Here is a 24,180-nt window from a genome sequence, read left to right as displayed (position 1 = left end):
ATTGAAAGTGAGATAAGTGAAGAAAGGTATAATAATTTGTAATTTTAGGTGGTTAGAAAGGTAAAAACATAGTGCAGATCAGATATATGATACAGGCAACCCCTGCTTAATGAAGGTTCACACAACAAAATTTCGCTACAATGAAGGTTTCCTTTTACTACCATCTGCTCGTTTAACGAACACCAAACTCGCTTTTAACAAAATTTAGTGGAGAGAGTGGATGCTGTAGAGACAAGAAATACCAGATAAGTGGAGGAAGACAGTTTTTGTATTTTAACATTAATCTTTAGATAATAAGGATTACTATAGTAATTATATAGTAATGAATTTGCTTAGTGTACCAAGAAAAGTTTATGGAAGTCTCAATCAGGAGATTGATCTGAGTGATTGAAAGTGAGATAAGTGAAGAAAGGTATAATAATTTGTAATTTTAGGTGGTTAGAAAGGTAAAAACATAGTGCAGATCAGATATATGATACAGGCAACCCCTGCTTAATGAAGGTTCACACAACAAAATTTCGCTACAATGAAGGTTTCCTTTTACTACCATCTGCTCGTTTAACGAACACCAAACTCGCTTTTAACAAAATTTTATTCAGGTAATTTTTTCCAAGTTTGAAAGCCCCGCTGAATCACATAAGCCGACAGGCTTTTGAATACACCAGTGCCTCTCATGGATAAAACGTGCACCACTCAAAGTTTAGTGGAGAGAGTGGATGCTGTAGAGACAAGAAATACCAGATAAGTGGAGGAAGACAGTTTTTGTATTTTAACATTAATCTTTAGATAATAAGGATTACTATAGTAATTATATAGTAATGAATTTGCTTAGTGTACCAAGAAAAGTTTATGGAAGTCTCAATCAGGAGATTGATCTGAGTGATTGAAAGTGAGATAAGTGAAGAAAGGTATAATAATTTGTAATTTTAGGTGGTTAGAAAGGTAAAAACATAGTGCAGATCAGATATATGATACAGGCAACCCCTGCTTAATGAAGGTTCACACAACAAAATTTCGCTACAATGAAGGTTTCCTTTTACTACCATCTGCTCGTTTAATGAACACCAAACTCGCTTTTAACAAAATTTTATCCAGGTAATTTTTTCCAAGTTTGAAAGCCCCGCTGTATCACATAAGCCGACAGGCTTTTGAATACACCAGTGCCTCTCATGGATAAAACGTGCACCACTCATTCCCCCTAGTTCAAAACAATAACAGCGTCAGCAGCAGCTCGTCTTCCCTCGCTTAACATGCCACCAAAACGCCCTACAACCAGCCCTGCAATGTCACCTAGCGTTGCTAAGAAGACCAGGAAGTCTCTTACTCTCGAAGTGAAGCTGGATATTATTCATAGACCGAGAGAGGCGACAAAACTACTGACTCCATCTACTGTCTACCATTTTCAAGTCACCAGACTCTATTAAGAAGGCTGGTGAGATCATATCTTCCTTGCAAGCAAAAAGAACCACCTGAACTCATGACTGCAATGGATAAAATGAAAAGCCTTGTGGAAATGTGGTACATAAGTTTTGTATGCGGTACAATGATGCATCCTTTGTTTACATTCCACAGGTTGCCAGCTAGCGTCTTTCCTGCTCCACTCTCCCTCCCTTCATAAATTTAAGATCATCAACATTATAAAGTTCCTTACATACATACATAAGTGTACAGGCAACACCTACTTAATGAAGGTTCACACAATTAAATTTTGCTACAACAAAGGTTTCATTTTACTATCATCTGCTCGTTTAATGAACACCAGACTCGCTTTAACGAAGTTTTATCCAGGTAATTTTTTCCAAGTTTGAAAGCCCCGCTGTATCACGCAAGCCGACAGGCTTTTGAATACACCAGCGCCTCGTGGACAAAATGTCCACCACTCACTCCCCGTGTTCAAAACAAAAACAGCGTCAGGAGCAGCTTGTCTTCCCTCGCTCAACTTACCACCAAAACGCCCTGCAATGTCGCCTAACGTTGCTAAGAAGAAAAGAAAGTCTCTTACTCTCGAAGTGAAGCTGGATATTATTCACAGACATGAGAGAGGCGAGAAAACTAATAGCATTGCTCGCCACCATGGCTTTACTCCATCTAGTGCCTCTATTATTTTCAAGTCAGCAGACTCTATTAAGAAGGCTGGTGAGACTGTATCTTCTTTGCAAGCTAAAAGAATTATCTAATAGCATTGCTTGTAACTATGGCTTGACTCCATCTAGTGTCTCTACTATTTTCAAGTCAGCAGACTCTATTAAGAAGGCTGGTGAGACTGTATCTTCTTTGCAAGCTAAAAGAACCACCTGTACTCGTGACTGCAATGGATAAAATGGAAAGCCTTGTGGAAATGTACGTCAATTTTGTATGCAGTACAATGATGCCCCCTTTGTTTACATTATACAGGTTGCCAGCTGGCGTCTTTCCCGCTCCACTCTCCCTCCCTTCATAAATTTAAGATCATCATCATTATAAAGTTACTTACATATTTACATTAGTATACATTATAATGACTTAGTCTTAAATTGTACTGCTTAAATGTTTAACTTCATATTTTTTACTTTCAATAAACCTTTTACTGTATTATGATGCACTCCTGCTTTATTTACTCTCAATGGAAGTTCAAATCAAGGATCAAACTTGTTATAATTGGTTCGCTTAACGAAAATTCGCACAACAAACGTTTTTTTAGGAATGTAACCCATTTGTTAAGCGGGAGGTTGCCTGTATATATATATATATATATATATATATATATATATATATATATATATATATATATATATATATATATATTTATAGATAGATAGATAGATAGATAGATAGATAGATAGATAAATGAATAAATAAATAAATAGATAAAACAAATGAATAAACAAAGAAATAAATTACACACACACACACACACACACCGTCGCCGTCGCTGAGAGAGGACAGCTCTCCGGCTGCGGACGGGATGAAGGAAAATAACTATGGTGTTACAGTGCCAGGGTAACTCTAAGTTAGTGTCCTGTTAATGTCCTACTGTCGCTTAGTGTTAAAAGTGAGGGATATGGAGAGTGGTCCCTGATAGGAGAGTGTGGGCGGTGATTGTTTTGGCCGTAATCAGCTGACGATAACAAACATGGCGTCTAGACAAGCCAGAGACTTTGAAGGTTTTATAACTACGCCAAAAGGACTGGAGAAATTAGATATGGATGCAAGAATCCAGGCACTGGAAAGTAAGTTCCTAAACATTTTGTCCATAGAAGAAAAACTGGATAGAGTTCTAGCCGAGAATGATTCGTTCAAAAAAGAGATCTATTTGTTAACGTTAGCGAATAAAGAGCTATTGAAGGAAAAAGTAGAGATGGAGAAAGAAAACCAACAACTAAGGAAGCAATGTGAAGAGATGAAGGCTAAACTCCTAGAAGTGGAGATGAAAATATCCGAAGGAGACTTGAGGAAGGAGGAATGCCTTAATCTAATTGATGCCAGGATGAAAGAAGTGAACCATAAACATCAGGAGGTACAAAGGTCCTTTAGGGGAGATAGTGAAAAAGCAGGAAGAGGAAAATAAAGTGATTACGCAGATTGAAATGGTAAAGGCACTAAAGGAAAATGAGAATGTGGTGAGAGATATTGCTGAAAAGTAAAAATGTGTGATCATAACAGGATTGAGGGAGGAAACTAACAGAAACTGGCAGGATAGGAGGGATAAGGAAAATGACAGGATTAAGTCTTTACTGAATAAGATCTCTGTGGAAGAAGAAGACCTATATGCTGAGGTAGAAGAAAGTGTGAGATTGGGAGCTTTTGAGGAAGACAAGAATAGACCATTAAAATTGAAATTAAAGTCTGAGGTGGCAGCTGAGGCCTTGTTGAGGAGGGCTTGGAAACTTAAGGACTGAGGAAACCAAAACAATTTAAATAAGAAATATGTCACAGGATGAGCGAATGAAAATGAAAGAGCTTGTAACTGAAGTGAAAGAGAGGAATGACGAAAGAACAGAGGAGGAAAAGACCAAGTTTTTTTGGAGGATGAGAAATGGGAGGCTAAAGAAGTGGTGGATAAAACAGGTGGAATAGACATTACATGGAAGAAAGAGACTAGGAATGGAATACAAGTGACTTACATGAATATAGATGGATTTCTGTCTAAGAGGCTAGAATGTATGGATTACCTAAGAAATAATGAACCGGACATAATGTGTGTAGTGGAAACAAAGCTAAGGCCGAAATAAAGCTAGACTGGTTTGTTGTAAAACACTACAAAGTATGGAGAAATGATAGAAAAATAAAGGAGGTGGTGGTATAATGGTTCTTACTAAGGAAGATCTGATAGTGAAGGAGGTGAACTATAGTAAGAGAAATGAGGAAGTGATAAGTATGCTTATAACAGATGGCAAGAGGGACATTAATATTATAACAGTATACATACCACCCAGAACCAGTGCTTGGGAATATGAACAGTACCAAATGGTGATGAGAAATACTCTAGACAGAATGAAGCAAGAACTCATCAGAAAGGATAGAGTGATGATAGTTGGAGACTTTAATTGTAAAGAAATAGTGTGGGAAGACTACGAAGTGGTGAACAGTGGTGAGTGGGCAGAGAATTGTTAAAGGTAGCAACAAATAACTTGATGACACAGTGGGTGAGATCACCAACAAGGTGCAGGGGACAAGATGTTGCAGCAAGGTTGGATTTGGTATTTACCAGGGGCATCTCTAAAAGAGGAAATTGAACATAAATGTCCCTTGGGGAAAAGCGATCATGATGTCCTAAGCTTTGAGCTGGATACGGAATTAAGCACGAATAAGATTGTGGAACGCAGGGAGGAAAAATTAAATTATATTAGGGCAAATTATAACCATATAAGGGAGTTCTTTAATGAAATTGACTGGTCCGTGGTATACCAGGAAAGGGATATGCAATTGAAATACGATAAATTTATGGATTTGTATAACTCTGCTGTGAAAAAGTTTGTGCCATATTACAGAAAGAGGACTTTAAATAATAAACAGTGGTTTAATAGAAATTGTGAAGAAGCAAAAAAGAACAAAGAAAAGGCATGGAAGAAACTTAAGAAAAACAGTGATGTATTATCAAGAGAAGTTTACAAAACAGCAAGGAATAGATATGTTGAAGTAAGGAGAACAGCACAGAAGGAATATGAACAGAGGGTGGTGGAAAACTGTGATAGTGACCCAAAAATGTTTTACAAATTCATAAATGGAAAACTAAATAAAAGGGAGGCAATAGAAAAGGTAAAAAATGGGGAAGAAGTATATGAGGATGCTGGAGATATAGCTGAAATTTTGAACGACAACTTTTGCAAAGTGTTTACAAAGGAGGAGCATTTTATGGGAGGAAGGCCTACGGAAATAAAGCAAATGCAGGACATCATGGTTACTAAGGAAGATGTAAGGAAAATTATAAGCAATCTGGATATTAATAAATCAATGGGGCCTGATGGCATATCTGGGAGGTTGCTAAATGAATGTAAGGATCAATTGTTGAACCCCGTATTTGATATTGTGGAAACCTCCATACGAACAGGATTAGTCCCGAAAGAGTGGAAAAGAGCTGACATTGTGCCTATATATAAGAATGGTAGTAGAATGGAACCGCTAAATTATAGACCAGTATCGTTGACTAGTATATTGTGCAAGGTATGTGAAGAAGTAATTAAAGCTAAGTGGAGTGAGTATCTAGAAAGTGAAAACATTCTGAGTGAAAGACAGTTTGGTTTCAGAAAAGGAAGATCGTGTATCCAATTTATTATGTTTTTATTCAAGAGTGACTGACATACTACAACATAGAGAGGGATGGGTGGATGCTATCTACCTGGACTTGAGAAAGGCCTTTGATAAAGTACCACACAATAGACTGATGTGGAAACTAAAGATGATTGGAGGAGTAAATGATAAACTAGCAAAATGGATGGAAAATTACTTAATGGGAAGAGAAATGAGAACAGTGGTGAGAGGAAGGAAGTCCGAGTGGAAGAAGGTAACCAGTGGAGTTCCACAAGGGTCAGTGCTTGGTCCCATCATGTTTTTGATTTATGTTAATGATATGCCAGTAGGAATTGACAGTTACATGAACATGTTTGCGGACGATACTAAAATTATGAGGAGAGTAAAGAATGTGGAAGATTGTAACAAGTTACAGGAAGATCTTGATAAAATATATGAGTGGAGTAAGGAGTGGCAGATGGAATTTAATATAGACAAGACCCATGTTATGAAAATGGGAAGAAGTAGATACAGACCAAACTGGGATTACAGGCTGGGTGATGAGAAAATTAAAGAGACCAATGAGGAGAAAGACTTAGGAGTAACGTGCAAAACACTTTGTCACCGGAGAAACACATTAACAAGATTTTTGGAAAACATATAACATGCTTCAAAATATTGGCCTTGCATTCCACTACCTTGATGAAGGAATGATGAAGAAGATATTATGTACCTTAATAAGACCCCAGTTAGAATATGCAGCTTGTGTCTGGTCACCGCATATGAAGAAAAATGTGAAGAAGGTAGAAAGGGTACAGAGGCTGGTAACAAGGATGGTACCAGGACTCAGGGAGTTAGACTATGAGGAAAGACTGAGGAAGCTGGGGCTGACCACATTAGAAGAGAGAAGAACAAGAGAAGACATGATAATTATGTATAAATTGGTTATCAAAATTGACATACTGGATAGAGAGTTGATAAAGGTGACCACAAGTAATCATCTCCGAGGACATGGAAAAAAGCTGATAAAAGACATCTGTCTAAATGACGTGAGAAAATAGTTTCCCGCATCGTAGCATTGACAAGTGGAATAAACTGAGTAGTGATGTCAATGACGCGCTGTGTGTCAATCAGATGAAAGAGATATGACAGGAATGGACAAGGAGACAGGATACAGAGAGCTTAGCTTGGGCCCTGTAATACACAAATAGATAAATACACACACACACACACATGTATTTCTCAATTTATGCATGTCTGTCCTGGAAGTGAAGTGCATCTGTGACATCACTATGTAAACAAAGCCACTAGTGTCTGGATAAGACAAATGTGTCGGTTTTGTTTTGCTGGTAGCAGCTCCAGGGGCTAGGCAACAATATCTGCCTGATACATCTAGTGGGATGCATTGCCACCCGCATATTGATACGTTTGAACCCAGCTTAAGGTGAAGGATATGTGTTGTAGGATATATGTGATATGTTTGGCAAGGCACTGAGAGAGGAGAGCAGAGAGAGATGTCAACAGTAGGTAGCAATGTGTGTGGTAACATTGAATCATTTGAAACATTTATATATTATCCCATATAGATGTATATAGTAATTACAAAATAGTCATTATTTTAGGGAGCCCATTTAAAGCCATGCTTTTTTGGGCACTGCACAAAGGGACAGTGGGTTGGCTGGGGGAACACTTATCAACAAATTAATCTAGCTATGTAACTTGCTTTTCTTGACATCATCTTGATTTGAGGCATGGAACCTCATCTCAGAGACCAATATTAGTGGTAAAATGACTAGGAAAAACAGGCAATATACCACAATGCTTAGAGAGTGTTTATTCCACCATGCCTACCTCATGGCGTACACCACTCATGTCCCTTTAAATGCATCAGAATGAGTGTTGCCGTATTCATATGCCCATGATTCATGTACCATATGAATTCTGAATATTTTTCTACAATAATTTGCAGGAATTGAAACAAACAATTTTGTCATAATTTATTAAATCTCGATCATAGCATGCTCTTAAGACATTGGTGGTGAAACAAACTATGCATCAACCCTCCATTAGCACCTGTCAGCTGACTACAGTCAGTTTCCATTGTACTCCTTACTTCTGATCCTTCATCTACTCACAGTAGTTATGAGATGGGATCTATATACAGTACTTGCATATGCATAGCTCAATCCTAGTCTCTTTTTGTTTTGAATTCCCCTTATGTTGAATCGTCTATCCAGATAATAGGAGTCAGGATGTGTGTATGTTTTTTTGTGGTAAGCTGTGCTACATACAAGACTTCAGTTGGTGGCAACCCATGAAAAATTTAATTTACATACATTTCTTTGTAGGTATTAGATAATTGGCAAATAATCATATCCATGTATGTTGAATTTGCAGTTGTTTTGGATGACTGTATGTAAAGATGTCTAGATATGTATATTTATATAGAAAAATTTTCAACTTTAAAAGTAAAACTAAACTATATTTCAGGATGAAGAAATTGTAGAAGATGATGAAAACAATGAAGCAATTGATGCCATTTTTGCTGAGGGTGGAGATATCACTGATATTTTCATGCATGACATAATAAGTGGTTCAATGAAAGATGATGATCCCAATCTAACAGGAGATGAGGACATCTCACAAGACACTATTGATATTCCTAGTGGCAGTGGTAGTGGAACTAAATTAACAGATATTCTTGGACCTGGCTTCAATTTAGATGATGTTGCTGATATCATGAAAAATTTGCCTGAGGATGGAGCTGAAGATAGTCAAGATTCAACATTGTCAACAACTATTCCTCAAGCTTCTTCTTTAGGTGCTGTTGAAGGTGAAGGGTCTGTCTGTGCTGATAGTGAAAGAAGTATCAGTAGTACTCCCACTGAATCCCCTGCTACTCAGACTTCAAGTAACTTGTCTGTCAGCAAAGAATCTCTTACTACTGCAACTCCATCAGTTCCTATCACACTTCCAGCAGCCTCAACTCTTTGTCCTAATCAACCCCCTGTTGCTCCATTGGGCTCATTGCCATTATCAGGTTCTACCTGTGGAACAGTTCCACCAGTGCAAACAGTATCAGGGGTTTCATCAGTACCACCACCAAGTGCACCAGTGTCATTAAGTAGTGCTATTCAGGGTCCAAGTTCAGTTCCATCTATAAAGAGTCCTGCAACATTACCAAGTCCAATAGGGCTTGCAAGTCCTGTAACTCATCCAAGTACATCTGCACTTCCTAGCACTCATCCAAGTCCTGCTACAGGAGTTCCATCTGCATCACAAACACTATCAAGCCCATTACCTAGACCAGATTCACAGACATCTTCACATGGCTTTTGCTCCACTCCCACAACATTCTCGTCAACAAGCAAACCTCCAACCCCAACAATACCTGAACCACAGAAGTTATGGTCTAGTAATGACTCCCAGTCCCAAAGCCTTAGTTTAGAGGAAGATGAGTCTCTTGGTGAAAAAGCTACCAAAGCTCCTGTTTTATATGTCAATGTTCACAAGCCTAACCTGAAAACAGACTTTCCAGGTAAGTTGTACAAAATTTCCTTAATATCATATTTTGCAATAATAATATGAAAGACAATCTTTGATGTGTTTAAGATTTCACATATATATTTATCATTAATTACTATATTTTTACGCCTTCCTCAAGCTGTGGCAGATAGAGAAAGACAAATAAAAAGAATTTGGAAGAATTTTAAAGATACTGAACAGAAGAAGATGCTGATTCAGAGAGCACGAGAAAACAAGAAGGAATATTATAAAAACAAACAGGTTAGACTTGAGAATTTTTTGTATTACCACAGCTATGTAAATTTCTCTCTCTCTCTCTCTCTCTCTCTCTCTCTCTCTCTCTCTCTCTCTCTCTCTCTCTCTCTCTCTCTCTCTCTCTCTCTCTCTCTCTCTCTCTCTCTCTCTCTCTCTCTCTCTCTCTCTCTCTCTGTGTGATTGCGTGCGTGGGTGTGTGTGTGTGTGTGTGTGTGTGTGTGTGTGTGTGTGTGTGTGTGTTGTGATCTACAACAAAAAATCTGTTCCTATTGTGGTTTATCCATTATTCAAAAAGAGGATACAAAAGATTTTCTTCATTCAGGAGACCACAGTAAGGTCCCAAGCATCATACTTGATTAAAGGATACTGTCACCTAAACTTTCCCCTTGGTGTTTCATTACACAAGGGGCTAGTCAAAGCTTGCCTTAAAAAAAAACAACTATTTTTTCTTCACACAATTTTAAATGGAGCCAATACATGCATACTCTTCATTCAAAACTTATAATGCAATATGGCAACCACTACACCAACCTCAGAGGCCCAATCTGGTTTTGATTTTCAAACTACCTTTCTATGGCTTCTTTCTCTCTCTACAACTTTATTTAGTTTCTGTTCTGACTGTTCTATTGCTGCTGTGGTAGATGGTCATTGTTCATCTAAATCTATCAACAGTGGTATTCATCAGGATTCTGTCCTGTCACCCTCTCTCTTCCTGTTATTCATCAATGATCTTCTAAACCAGGGCTTCTCAAGCTTTATTTGGCTCATCAAGCCCAAATGAAGTTTCAGATTTTCTGTTGAGTCTGTAGCAGTCTAAATTTTTATTCAACAAGAAAATAAAACACCGATACCAAAATCAGTATTATTACTGGGCTTAGTAATAAAAGTAGCAGTAGTAGTTGACATGCTGTATGATAAAAAAGCTAACACAGAAAGAAAATATATTGAGACCTTGGTTGAAGGTAGTGTTACCAGATCTAATGAAATTTCAGAAGATTTACTGAAAAAAAATTAACTTATTATCTGAATTGCAGAAATTAATGTATTTTTGTAAATCTAATATTCTTAAAATTTTCACAAATTATGACCAAACATTTCAAACCAGAAACTTTAAGGTCCTCTATGACTCAACAGTAAATATTCACTGACCACCTGGTTATTCATCGACCCCTTGGATGATTTCATCAATCCCCTGTTCGTCAATATAGACCAATTTGAGAACCCCTGTTCTAAACCAAACTTCTTTTCCTGTCCACTCCTATGCTGATGATACCATCCTAAACTTTTCCATGTCTTTTCATATACATAACCTTAAAAAAATAAACAAATTATGCAGGTAAGCCATAGAACACCTGATTTCTGATCTCTAAGATTTTTGATTGGAGCAAAGTAAATTTAGTATTATTCAATGTCTCAAAAACTCACTTTCTCCATCTATCAACACTATATAATCTTCCAAATATAACATCACTAGCTAAAACTTATTCTATGAAGTTTGGTGTTCTGAGTTGTTTCTGCCAGTTTTTCTCACCTCCTCCTCAGCTGCTAACTGTGTATGGGGCCCTTATCCATCCATCCATGTTTGGAGTATACTTCACATATATTGCGGGGTTCCATTTATATCACTCTTTTAGACAGGATGTAATTAAAAGATTTTTGTCTCATTATCTCTCTCTTCTGCATTCAGCCTCTTTATTCATTGCACAATGTTGCATCTCTTGCTGTCTTCTGTTATTTTCATGCCAACTACTCTTCTCATCTTGCTAACTGCATGCCTCCCCTCCTGCAGCCTCACAGTACAAGACTTTCTCCTTCTTCTCTCCCCTATTGTATTCACTTCTTTTAAACAAGAGATAACCTGTATTCACAGTCTTTCATTCTTTTCTTTAGTAAGTTTTAGAACTACCTATCTTTTTTTATGTTAGAGAGGAAAGCAGGCCAAGGGCAACAAAAATTAAAAAAGGCCCATTTAGTTGCCAGGTCCTTTGCAGGTCTGATAGAGTTAGCCATCTTCCTTGCTATGGCTTAACGTTTTCTGGAATGAGATTTCTTTTAACCAGTGTTCTATAAGCAAATTTGTCTTGCACTTTGTGTGTGTGTGTGTGTGTGTGTGTGTGTGTGTGTGTGTGTGTGTGTGTGTGTGTGTGTGTGTGTGTGACAAAGAATGAATAAGTGCCCATCTGTCATTCTATCTGCTTTTCATTTAGGTCTCTCTCTCTCTCTCTCTCTCTCTCTCTCTCTCTCTCTCTCTCTCTCTCTCTCTCTCTCTCTCTCTCTCTCTCTCTCTCTCTCTCTCTCTCTCTCTCTCTCTCTCTCTCTCTCTCTCTCTCTCTCTCTCTCATATTTGTGTATTTATTTATGTAGATTAGTTTTACTTCAGCACCAAACCGTATGGTTATTTAATTTAATCCTTACCTTCCATATGTCTAGAAATTTGTTTCAGAACATGGTGTAATAAAAGTGTGCATTTATCTTATATTTAGCTAGTAATATTTTATAGCTTATTTTTTAATATGAATAGTAGATAAACAACTTTTTTATTTAATTCTTTGCTGAATTTTTAAAACTGGCTCATGGAAATGTGTGCAGTGTTGTGTCTACTACTGAGTTGCATTTTATTTTTTGTTTATTTTTTTATTTTTTTTGCAGGCACTATAATTTATTTGCTTGCATCTTTTGTAGGATGCTTGTTACTTGAGTTTGAGTGCTCAGTTTTGTGATTATGAGGTTATTTTTGCATATTTTGAATATGTTATTAGGAGGTTGTAAGGTTTGTTATTGTTCACTGCTTTTTAAGTTGAAATGTTTATCTTTGTTTTTATATGTATTTTACTTTTTTTTGTTGTATTTTGAAACTGGTTACAATATCCTCTACTTGTAGTTACCCTTGTTGTACCATCATGGGTGAATTAGACTTTAATTGTTTATTGAAGCAGTCTTACCTGTTTCACCTCATTGCCATTATCTTGTAAGTAAACCACCATTTTGCATGTAAAGACTGATGTCCATCCCTTCCTTCATTATATGCATGCACCACTACTCTCCTCCTTATTTCCATTACAACAACTTCATTAACATTTCAAGGACATGAACAACAAACTTTTTTCTTTGATTGTCATCAGAAAATTTTTGTATGTGCTTCAAAAATAATTACTAAAGAAGTTGCAAAAGGTGCATTTTATGAACTGCATGAATAAATGTTTAATTTTATTTTGCATGCAGTATTTAAAAATTACACATAGTTAGAAAATATTAAAACCAAATAAAATCTTTGTTAATGTGTATTGTCATTATATTAAGCATATATGTTTACAGTATTCTAAAATTTAAATTCTACCAATTCTTAAGATTTATTGGCTTGTCATTCTGCTGGGATAGTTGATACATTGATATTAATGCCTGTCAGTTACTAACATGATATACTGTGGAGACACTTGAAAAGAGATTAAAAAGAAGAAAAAGTCTGTAAAACATGGTCCAAAATGCATCAGATTTAGACTGACGTAGTGACATTCCCCTTTCTGTTGTGGTCCTTATAGTTCCGCACTGGACGAGTCATCATTCCCCAGGGCAGCTCTGCACGAGACCCCCCAGGCTCTTCCTCACCGCCCCCTCTCTCTCCCCTGTCTGTGGAGAGTTCTAGTACCCCACAACCTCCTCTCTCACCCCCTTCTGGTACTCAAGGACTCAACTCACCTCTGGTTTCATCTTGTTCCCTGCAACTGGTGAGCTCAGAGAATCGCACTTCATGTGCCTCTGATGACACTTCAGAGTCATACAACGTTGTCTCAAGTGCCACCACCATGAAAGTGGCTGGGGTACAGACTTCCCCTCCTGGAAGTTTCAATCCTTCAGGCCTAAATCCTGCAAGGCCTTCCCTTTCCCGCTTGCCTGACCCTCCACGAACTGAGCTCCCGCTAGCCAATCCCTCCTCTCCCCCTGACCCTGATCAGCATATAAGAGTCCTCACCCCTCTAGAAATTATGCGAACTCTGCCTGTTCTGCACCAGGATGCCTTCCCCAGCCCCACTACCACCACTACCACCTCCGTCACCACTACCACTACCATCACTACCACCACGGTTAGTATAGAAATGTAGTATCCACTAACCACAGCCATCACTGGTTTCATAGTTCATGTAGTATGGTAGTATTCCCACCACTTGTCATCATTTTTAGTATGGAATGGTAGTTCTCTTTTTATTATCCTACTTAAAATCTAATGGTTTCAAGTCTTTATTATATACATCTCTTTCGTTGTATCAAAACCCTATCCTGGACTTCCGTGGTTTCTCAATATATGTGCAGTTACCTATATTAGCAAGGTATTTCTTCTTTTCAAGAAATGCATGTCCTGGCAGTCTCATTAGGACCTCTTTATTTGGCTCATTTTCCCTCTCCCCAAAGATTTCATATTCTATCTTTCATTTGGCTATGGTTTTAAGTTTCTTCTAGAACTACTTTCATCCATATAGAAGTGGTACGTACCTTCATATAATTTTTTTTTCTATTAGCCCCTGATGTGAATAGAATGTCTTTTTGTTTAAAGATCCTTCATAGTACGTACACTAATATTTACTGCTTCCGTTACATGCAGTATGAATACTTTTATATATATATATATATATATATATATATATATATATATATATATATATATATATATATATATATATTATGAAGTTGTCCAGGTATTCCAAAATTCCAAATGAGAATAATAGATGGGAGTAATTTCACAGTGAACTTTTCTCTAAATGATATATTCATATTTTATGTCTAGTAACTTGAGTCTTAAAAGTGATTATATTTAAAAACTCAATTGGCATTCTTTAGGGATATGTAGGTTAGTTTTAAGGTAATGAATTCATAAAATACATAGACATGCGATTGTGGTTTAACAGGCATTTATTGTTGTGTTTTTATCTCTTGTGTTTCCGAACAGGTACCTACAAATTATTTACTATTTAGACATGTCTAAGGAAGTACAGTGGAGCCTCAGTTCTTGAACTTCATTCCTAAAAGATGTTTGAAATTGTAAGTGTTCAGAAACCAAAATGATTTTTCTCCATAGGAATCAATGTAAAATAGATTAATCAGTTCCTTGACAACTACCCATCCTGTCTTAGTAGTGTATGACTGACACTCCCACTGGTAAGGTGGCTGCGCCACAACATCTCCAGTTCAGAAATGATTTATCTAGAAAGGATGTATTGAGTGAGCTTATTGACACAAAATTCATCAGTAGATGCTGTTTAGATTGTGCAGGTATTCTGTTTGTCACCATTCAAGTAAGGGAAACCTTACAGAGTGGCACAGAGGAACATTCCATCAACTGCAAAATGGTGATTGTAACAATTAGATACCTTGCTGTTGAGAAAAGCTGCTGCAAAAATACAGTGGTGCAGTAGTGATGGCATTTTGGGTCACTGAGAGAACCAATGTGGCACAGAATGAGTGCCAAAAACTTTGTTAACATCAAGGCTCTTCAATGAGATTCACTTAACTTATTTATTTCAAAGATTGAATTGTACTGTTTTAACCACTGTGGCTTCTCACCAAATACATAAAAACTTAAATTGTTATAGAAACTATAAATTAGTAATAAATAGCAGCTCTTGCTTCATCTTTTAGTATTTGAAATCAAATAACTGTTTGACGACCAAATTATGGTATGACAACTGAAGCAATTATGAGTTCAATTTTTTTTTTCGAAAAGAGAGGTGTTTGGGAACTGAGATTCCAATGTATTGTATTTTGAAATATCTTACTCTGGAAGGGGAAATAAAAATGAGTGGGAGTTCATATGAGATGCAGTAAGCTCATAATGCTGGAAACATGTTGACTTATTTTTGTTTAAATAGCTAGAGACCCATAACTGCTTTTCCCCTTTAGATCATCACATAGCCATCATAGTATAGATCTTGCATGCCTTCTCTTGGGTTGTCATGAATCCTATCACACTTATTCCATGATAACATTTCCATTGCAAAGATGACCATTTGCATGTTTGATTAAAGCAAGTCATCTGTTACCATTACTAATCAGGAGGAAGAAATGGCAGACATGTTAGCTGAGGGAGAATTTACTTATGAACTTGGCCCAAGCTTTAGCTTAACTTTTTTTTTTTTTTTTTTTTTTTTTTTTTTCTCAAGTTGAAATTCATATATCTCTGAAAAGGGTTTGGAAGAGCAGGTGACATAGAGTAAGGTTTGAAAACAAGAGACATTTAAGAGAGAGAGAGAGAGAGAGAGAGAGAGAGAGAGAGAGAGAGAGAGAGAACCATGACCTAGCATGACTCCTATCCCTGGTAGAGTGCAACACTTTATGGGTTAAATTGAGTATCTACTATACATATAGGCATTCATTGCTAATGTGTAGTGTATATGAATGTGTGCACATTACACGTGATAGATAAGAAAATTAGGCATTCTAGGAGGGATGACAATCTTCAGAGTAATGAGTTAGAGAAGCAGATCAAGGAAAAAGATTAGTATAGTAGACCTATTCCTTCAGGCACCTGCATGCAATTCCTAAGTTCGTTTCTTAACCTTTTGACTACGGGCAACAGAAGACAGCTCCAGGCACCATATCTTTGCTAGGTGGGGGTGGGGAGATATCTGATGCAGAGGTCTCTCTCTCTCTCTCTCTCTCTCTCTCTCTCTCTCTCTCTCTCTCTCTCTCTCTCTCTCTCTCTCTCTCTCTCTCTCCACTATGGAAATAATGATAATGGTTAGTGAAAATTCATAATAGGTACATACAATAAGAAATAAACACAACATATTTTATATATAAACATATTTTAGAGAAAAAAATTAGTCTGCCATCTCAAGGCCATTTTCTGAAGACGACAAACAAGAGAAAACATAAATTTTTATGATTAACTAATCTATTGGTACCATAAGAAAATAAAAATAATAGAATAATTATTTCCAGCAAGGGCGCATCAGTAGTTATACTGATATAAGAGTGATACACCTTCGTAATAATAATGAAAGTCAAGTATGCCATCGTATGATAAATGACCTACATTCTGAGAGATCCCATACAGTATCCAGGAAAGAAAAACATTCCATCTTTGCAAAATGCAGCCATGACACAATATGTGCGTCATCAGATATGTCACGAGTGCTCCAATGACGCAAAATGTGCATCATCGTGTTGAAGGGATTAATTTCTTAAACTGAATACAGTTGGCTATCAAAAGGCCAGGAATAGATATTCCAGAAACATCAGCTTTCCAGCATCACTGTTGGAGCACCTTTTTAAATATACCACAGTGGAGTACCATAATTTTCTGAGGGCAGTATATGTTCTGATGGTGCTGTATTACTAAATCATGTGTTTGTTCTTGCTTGCAACAGGTGACAGGCATTTCTTCTCATTTAATCATTTATTTGCTATGGTATAGCCCCATTATGGATTCAGCAAAGAAAAGAAATTATTTAAGATGCATATATCATGCATTGTTGATTGCAGAGAAAATGGAAGTACCAAACATTTTTCATTTCCTCTCATTTAGTGTTTGATTTTCTTTATTTAGATTAATGTACAGGTAGTCCATTTATGTTAAATATATATACAGGTAGAACGTCTCAAATCCAGCAACTACTGGAATACAAGTGGTCCTTAAACTACAAAAAATTATTATATCCAACTGTTTTTACTATAGATTTAACAACAAATAGCAATAATGACGAGTAAATGACGTCCTTTGATGCAGTAAAGTATTATAAATAACTGCCAGGATTGGTATGATCAGTTTTCGAAAGCTCCAACAAACTTTGCTCCTGTAGCCTGGATATGTCAGTGTGTACAGGCAGACAATTTATGTTAAATATATACAGCATTTACACATACATAAAAAAATCTGGAATTTTAAAAAATCTGGCAGTCCTAAGGTCCCAAGATTACTTGATTTTTGTTAGGTAACTGCAGTATACAGGTTTCCCTCACTATTTGATGTCTCATTATTCGATATTTTGATTTTCTGATCGTTATGAATTATGACCACTTGCTCATTGTCCTTTGTCCAGGCTCGTGTATCTAATTCTTAACATATCATGTGAATGTAAACAAATGCACCATAATTGTATCGCCACCCACGATGCAACTGACACATAGAAGCTCTTTCCCACTAGATATAAGGATAATTAGTGAACAGGATACTGGTCTTTTTTTCTTTTTGTCTTTGGTTTTGTCCTCTACAGGAGTTACTGATTCAAAAGCTTGGCTTTGGAGCAATCCTGAGTCTCTTGTAGCATCAAGATCAAGATCAAGGTCAAGATTATGTTGAGTTCCTAGTGTTTTATTTTTGCTAAAATTCATGTTTATTGTTGGGTATTACGAGTGATACAAGCTTGATGTCTTCCAAGCAGCCTGCAACATCTAGTGCTGGTGAACTGAAGGCCAAAACACCAAGGAAAATCTTATCTTAAGAAAAAAGCTTGAAATTATTAAGTGCCATGAGAGAGCTTAGGAGCCAGCTTCATCACCAGAACCCAGCAGTTGTCCCAGTCCACTGTCTCGCCATCATCAAACAAGCAACAAGTGTGAAGAATACAGGTTGAGACAGCTTTTACATTACTGGCAAAGATGTTAACAAGGAAGAGGGAGCCAATAATGGAGGAAATGGAGAGAAATTCTTAAGGCTGTGGATTGATGACCAGACTCGCTGCTGAGTGGCACTTGCCAACCTAACTAAAGCTCATTTTTCTCAGAACCTCTTGCCAATGGATATACAGTTGGCGCCAAAGGTGGTGCGAAAATCGTGTGCCAATACCTTTGACGAATTATCAAGGACCCTCTGTAGTCACCTAAGGAAAATGACAATGGTATTGGTGTGAGAACATGAGGTAGAGTGAGCAGAATGCAAGTCCCCATGAAAGAAGGTCTCAAGTGCTCATTGTGTTTCATGGTGAATGTATTCTTCTTTTTGGATCATGCATACTATGTTTTTTCCTTGCTGCTTTTTTTTTTTTTTTTTTTTTTTTTTTGTGCATTGTGGGATAATGACACAAGATCTAGAGCTGTCAAGAGAGCAAATTGCAGCAATATCATCACTCTTTGCAACAGGAAAGTGCAACAAGGATATTACAGTCTAGAACAGCATAGCACTACACAGCATCCAGATATATAAAAAGAAATGTAAGGTAATGACAACCACTCAAAGTCAAAAAGACTGGACTGCCTAAGAAGATGTCTAAGAGGACTCTAAGGTGCTTCAGCAAAAGATGGAAGCTGAACCTAGAATCACAGCTAAGGAACTAAATGAAAGAATCCTCAACTCCTGCAACAGGTGTCTGTTAGGATAACCCAAGTTCCAATGCTTCCTCAAGGACAACCTCTGCTATGAGTATTAGACAATTTAAACCAATTTTAACGGAAAAGCAGAAGCAAAAACGTTTGCAATTTTGTAAAAAAATATCTCAAGTAGGACAGTAAGAAGTGGAAAAAGGTGTTATGGAGTGATGCGACTATGTTTAATGTTAACTGGGAACAGAGAAGGTAAGGTGAGGCTACGGCCAGGTGCAGACCGGTACCACTCCAAGTACACACAGGGTACAGTTAAGTACCCTGATAGTGTCATGGTATGGACTTTGGGTACCATGATAAGGGCAAGCTAGTGGTGTTGTCTAAAAACATTAAAGTGGATAAGGAACTCTATTTTGAACTGTTGTGTTGCCATCTGGAGGATTTTGATGCATGCAAGAGTGAGGTGTTCATGCAGGACAGTGCCCTTTGAAATACAACAAATTTAATCTAGAAATGGCTGGATTTTGTGGGAGTGGACAACAGAAAAGACTGGGCTGATAGTTGTTCAGACTTTAATCCCATTGGAGATCTTTGTGGTTTCATAAAGCAACAGTTACAAGGGTGTAACACCGCAACAGTGCCAAAGCTCGGGAAAGAGATTCAGGACATCTGGGACAACTTGGAACTCTATACTCCAAAGACTTGCTGAATCTATTCCTTGATGCCTGTAGAGCTTTTTAAGAGGAAAGGAGTCCTTATAAAGTATTAGAGGCTGATAAGCATCCTCTAAATATTTGTTAATTAGTTTTTGAGTGTTAAAGAAGAAAAATGTATTGCACTAATCCCTATGGCACCAACTGTAGGGAAAACCACTATAAAAAAAAGTAGTGAGCCTATAACACAACCTCCTTAGGTGGCGTGGAAAAGTGTTCTCTATCACTCAATACAAGTTAGGCCTAGGTTACTCTCTCCATGAAATTGAATCCTATTGAATCTTAAGTTCACAATTCGATTGTTCGTTATTGTATTTGATTTTCAGGAATGTAACCTAATCATAGAATGAGAGAAACCTGTATTTGATAATTAATCATCTACATCACTGTAGGGTCTCTTCAGTGAAAATAATCTATATTGTTCATTCTTTTGCTATGATTTCTAATGTTAAATGAGGGACCCTATGTGATACAAATATGTATCACAGTGCTAGCCTGCTTGCTGCCCCTTCTCATTTTGTAACAATCACCCCCTATCCTCCTCAGATTGTTATTTTTAAGTCCATCTCATCATGTAACTTTCATTCTAGAGACATATGCTTCACATGTGGAAGAGTATGCAAGAATTACTAACATGGCAACTAAATCCAAAGATGCTGGCCATGTTTGGTTGTTTGCATCATGTTTTGCAATTTTTTTTTATAGTCAGAGTATTTATTTGTGGAAGCAGCTACCACATTAGTTTTATATTACATAATTTTCTCAAGGAGTATGTCACATACACATCTGGTACCAAGCACTGACTGATGAGTGGTAACTAATGTTCATTGCATCAAATTTATTTTCATCACAGTTATTCATTAGAAAATAATAAATTTGAATTAGGTGATGTATGTGCATAGTGGATGGCATCCTGGGCCTCAATAAAAGCCACTTAAAGCTCAGATTATGAAAAAATAAAAAGTAAAGCAAGCTAAGACACAAAAACAGTACAATATACATAAAGGCAACCAGGATTCAAGAGAACTTAAAATCATACAAAATAGTTCCTAACTCCTGAAAAAAACGTGTGTATATTTACCTAGTTGTATATTACAGGGTTCAAGCAGGGCTCATATTGACCTGTCTCCATATTTACATTTATCGAACTTTTCTTTAGATTTGTGCACACTTTCTGCTCTTGCAATCTCTTTACTTAATCCATTCCATATGTTCACTGTTATATGTCGAAAACTTAACTTTTTAATGTTCCTCAGACACTTACTCTTGATGATATGTCGAAAACTGAACTTTTTAATGTTCCTCAGACACTGACTCTTGATGATCTTCATGGAATGTTCTCTTGTTTGTCTATCTCCATCCTCCGTTAGTGTTACCAGGTCTTGTCTATTTATTTTTTCCATACGGTTTGCTAACTTATATATCGTTATTAGTTCTCCTCTTTCCTGTCTATCCTTAAAAGTTGGTAGTTCCATCTTTTTCAGTCTTCATAGGGAAGATTCTTTATTTCTGGGACTATCTTTGTACCAGTCCTTTGGATTCTTTCTAGTTTCTTGATGTCTTTCTGCCTATATGATGACCATACCATTGCTACATATTCTTGTTTAGGTCTTATTGTAGTGGTTATGATCTTTTTCATTGTACGTATTCATATCTGTGTAATTGAATGCCACCCTGATATTAATTGGTGTCTTGTATGTTGAAGCAAGTAACCTATTTATGTGTCTTTGGAGTTAGGGTGTCTTGTATAATCACTCCCAGGTCTATCTCTTCACTCCTTTTCATTATAATCTCTTCTCCCATTTTATATTCCCATGTAGGTCTTCTATTACTTTTACCCATTTCCATTACATGGTATTTCCTGGTATTAAATTCTTATTTCCACTTTTGGCTCCATTTCCAGATCTTATCAATATATTTCTGCAATTCCATACAGTCATCAATATTCCTTATTATATTACTCTCAAAAGCTTTGTATCATCTGCAAACAAATTTATGTAGTTACTTAATCCCTCTTGTATATTGTTGACATGTACGTGGAACATAATTGGTGCTAGCACTGAACTCTATATTACGCCTTTGGTTACTGTGCTCCAGATTAATGGGATGTGTCTTATCATTGTCCTCATTTCCATATCTGTTAGTAGTCTGTCATCCAATTTAAGATATTTCCCTTTATTCACTCCATGTGTTATATTTTCCATAGGAATCTTCTTTGTAAAATTCTGCCAAAAGCCTTCTTAATATCTAGATACACTGTTTCAACGATCTCTCCCTTGTACTTCTTCTAATACTCTTGTATAAATGCTGAGTAAATTTGTTATGCTTGATATTCCTTTTCTGAAACCAAATTGGGAATTATTAATTATTTAATTTCCTTCTAGATATTCTAACCACTTTAATAACAATTTCACTGATCTTTCCCACAACACTAGTTAATGACACTGGTCTATTCTCCTTTGTATAATGGGACTGTATTTGTTCTTTTCCTTTCCTTTGATACCTTCCCTTCCATGTGTATATTTACCTAGTTGTATTGTACAGGGTTTGAGTGGGGCTCATAGTGTCCTGTTTCCATATCTTTACTTAATTTTTCCTTAAAGTTATGCACATTATGTGCTGTAACAACTTCATTATCCAATGCATTCTATTTTCTACCATTCTGTGTGAAAAACTGTACTTTCCAATATCCATCACACACTGCCTCATCCTGATCTTCTTTTCATGTCCTCTTGTTCTTCCATATTCTGTCAACAACACCAGATCTTCTTTGTCTATCTTTTCTATATCATTTACTATCTTATACATTGTTATTAGGTCCCCATGTTCTCTTCTATCTTGTAAGGTTGGCAGTCCTATTTCCTTCTGTTGTTCCACATATGTGAGATCCTTTAATTCCGGCACCATCTTTGTAGCAGTCTTCTGTATCCTTTCCAATTTTCTTATATCCTTTTAGAGCTCGGAGACCATACTACTCCCGCATATTCCAGCCTTGGATGTATCATGCTTGTGATGATTTTTTTCATCATATCTTTTCCATGTAATGAAATGCCAACATTTTATATGATACAGGCAACCCCCGCTTAACGAAGCGGTTACGTTTCTAAAAGAAAACCTTCATTAAGCGAATTTTCATTAAGCGAACAAATTATAACAAGTAAACCCCTGACTTTAGCTTCCATTGAGAATAAACAAAGCGAGAGTGCATCATAGTATAATAAAAGGTTTAACCCCTTCCTTACCGCAGCCACCCCCCGATATAAACAAAGCGTTCCCCTCCTATACCGCAGCCCCCTGCCCGTGTGCGCACGTGCCTCACGGCCAGATCTACACATTATATTTCTTTCTAACTCAGTGTTATGTACTTTTTTCTAAACATATTTTTGTCATTTTATTAATAAAAGAAAACGTAAACATAATCATAAATTGTACACTAATCATAAATTCAGCACCACACACTCTGCACCTGGTGAGGGTGGCCCTGAGGCAGTCATAACTAGGCTGCTCCCCCTCACTTGCCGAGAGGGTTTCAACACTGCTGTCACTATCACTCTCTCCTATTTCTTTTCAGGATCATAGTCTGAATCATATTCATCTGGAGAGTCTTCCAGTATATCCTCACTATCTGTCTCATAATTATGATAATCCTCATCGCTGCTACATGAAGCAGACGCCATTATCTCTAACTAGAGGCAATAGAACAGTTTCACCACGGCCGATACTAGAGAACTGATGTTCTTGGGGGGACTGTGGGAATAATATATGTCAAAGAATAGTGATTGGCTTTATAGTTTATGCATGAAAAATTAACTCCGATATTGATTGGCTAGTGGGGGGGATGGTTTTGTTACGCTGGGGTGGCTAAAAATAACGCCTCCAGTGTTTGTTTGTTTATAGTGAACCACGTGGAGCATGAAAAAGGCAAAATCCGCACTCAGGCCACAGTTATACACAGAAATGTATTGGTGTGTACGCGCACGGCGGCATCTTGCGGTACCATGAGGTCGCTTTTGCGCGTGGTACGCATGTACCACAAAACAGTCTTGCGGTATGGAAGGGGTTAATGAAAGTAAAAATTATGACGTTAAACATTTAAGCAGTTTAATTTAAGACTAAGTCATTATAATGTACACTAGTGTATGTATGTATGTAAGTAACTTTATAATGTTGATGATCGTAAATTTTTTTAAGGGAGGGAGAGTGGAGCGGGAAATATACTACCTGGCAACCTGTGGAATGTAAACAAAGGACGCATCATTGTATCACATACAAAACTTATGTACCACGTTTCCACAAGGCTTTCCATTTTATTCATTGCAGAGTCACGAGTTCAGGTGGTTCTTTTAGCTTGCAAGGAAGGTATGATCTCACCAACCTTCTTAATAGAGTCTGCTGACTTGAAAATGGTAGACAGTAGATGGAGTCAAGCCATGGTGGCGAACAATGCTATTAGTTTTCTCGCCTCTCTCGTGTCTGTGAATAATATCCAGCTTCACTTCAAGAGTAAGAGACTTCCTGGTCTTCTTAGCAACGCTAGGCAACATTGCGGGGCGTTTTGGTGGCATGTAGAGCGAGGGAAGATGAGCTGCTGCTGACGCTGTTATTGTTTTGAACTAGGGGGAGTGAGTGGTGTGTGTTTTGTCCATGAGAGGCGCTGGTGTATTTAAAAGCCTGTCGGCTTGCTTGCGTGATACAGTGGGGCTTTCAAACTTGGAAAGAATTACTT

General features: G+C 37.2%; 1 protein-coding gene across 1 annotated transcript in view; it reads left to right on the top strand.

Annotated features, from left to right (window-relative positions):
- The window catches only part of LOC123518657 (histone-lysine N-methyltransferase 2C-like), a gene marked incomplete in the record, with an annotated part of 371,622 nt that overhangs the window by 150,145 nt on the left and 197,297 nt on the right, over window positions 1–24,180 (top strand). Inside the window, 3 exon segments of the mRNA XM_045279595.1 lie at window positions 8,200–9,247; window positions 9,374–9,495; window positions 13,029–13,571. Coding sequence (XP_045135530.1) covers window positions 8,200–9,247; window positions 9,374–9,495; window positions 13,029–13,571 — 1,713 coding nt within the window.

The sequence above is a fragment of the Portunus trituberculatus genome, chromosome 44, assembly GCF_017591435.1.
Source record: "Portunus trituberculatus isolate SZX2019 chromosome 44, ASM1759143v1, whole genome shotgun sequence".
NCBI lineage: Eukaryota > Metazoa > Arthropoda > Malacostraca > Decapoda > Portunidae > Portunus > Portunus trituberculatus.
The sequence above is the reverse complement of the archived record's forward strand: the minus strand, read 5'-3'. Positions and strand labels throughout refer to the sequence as shown.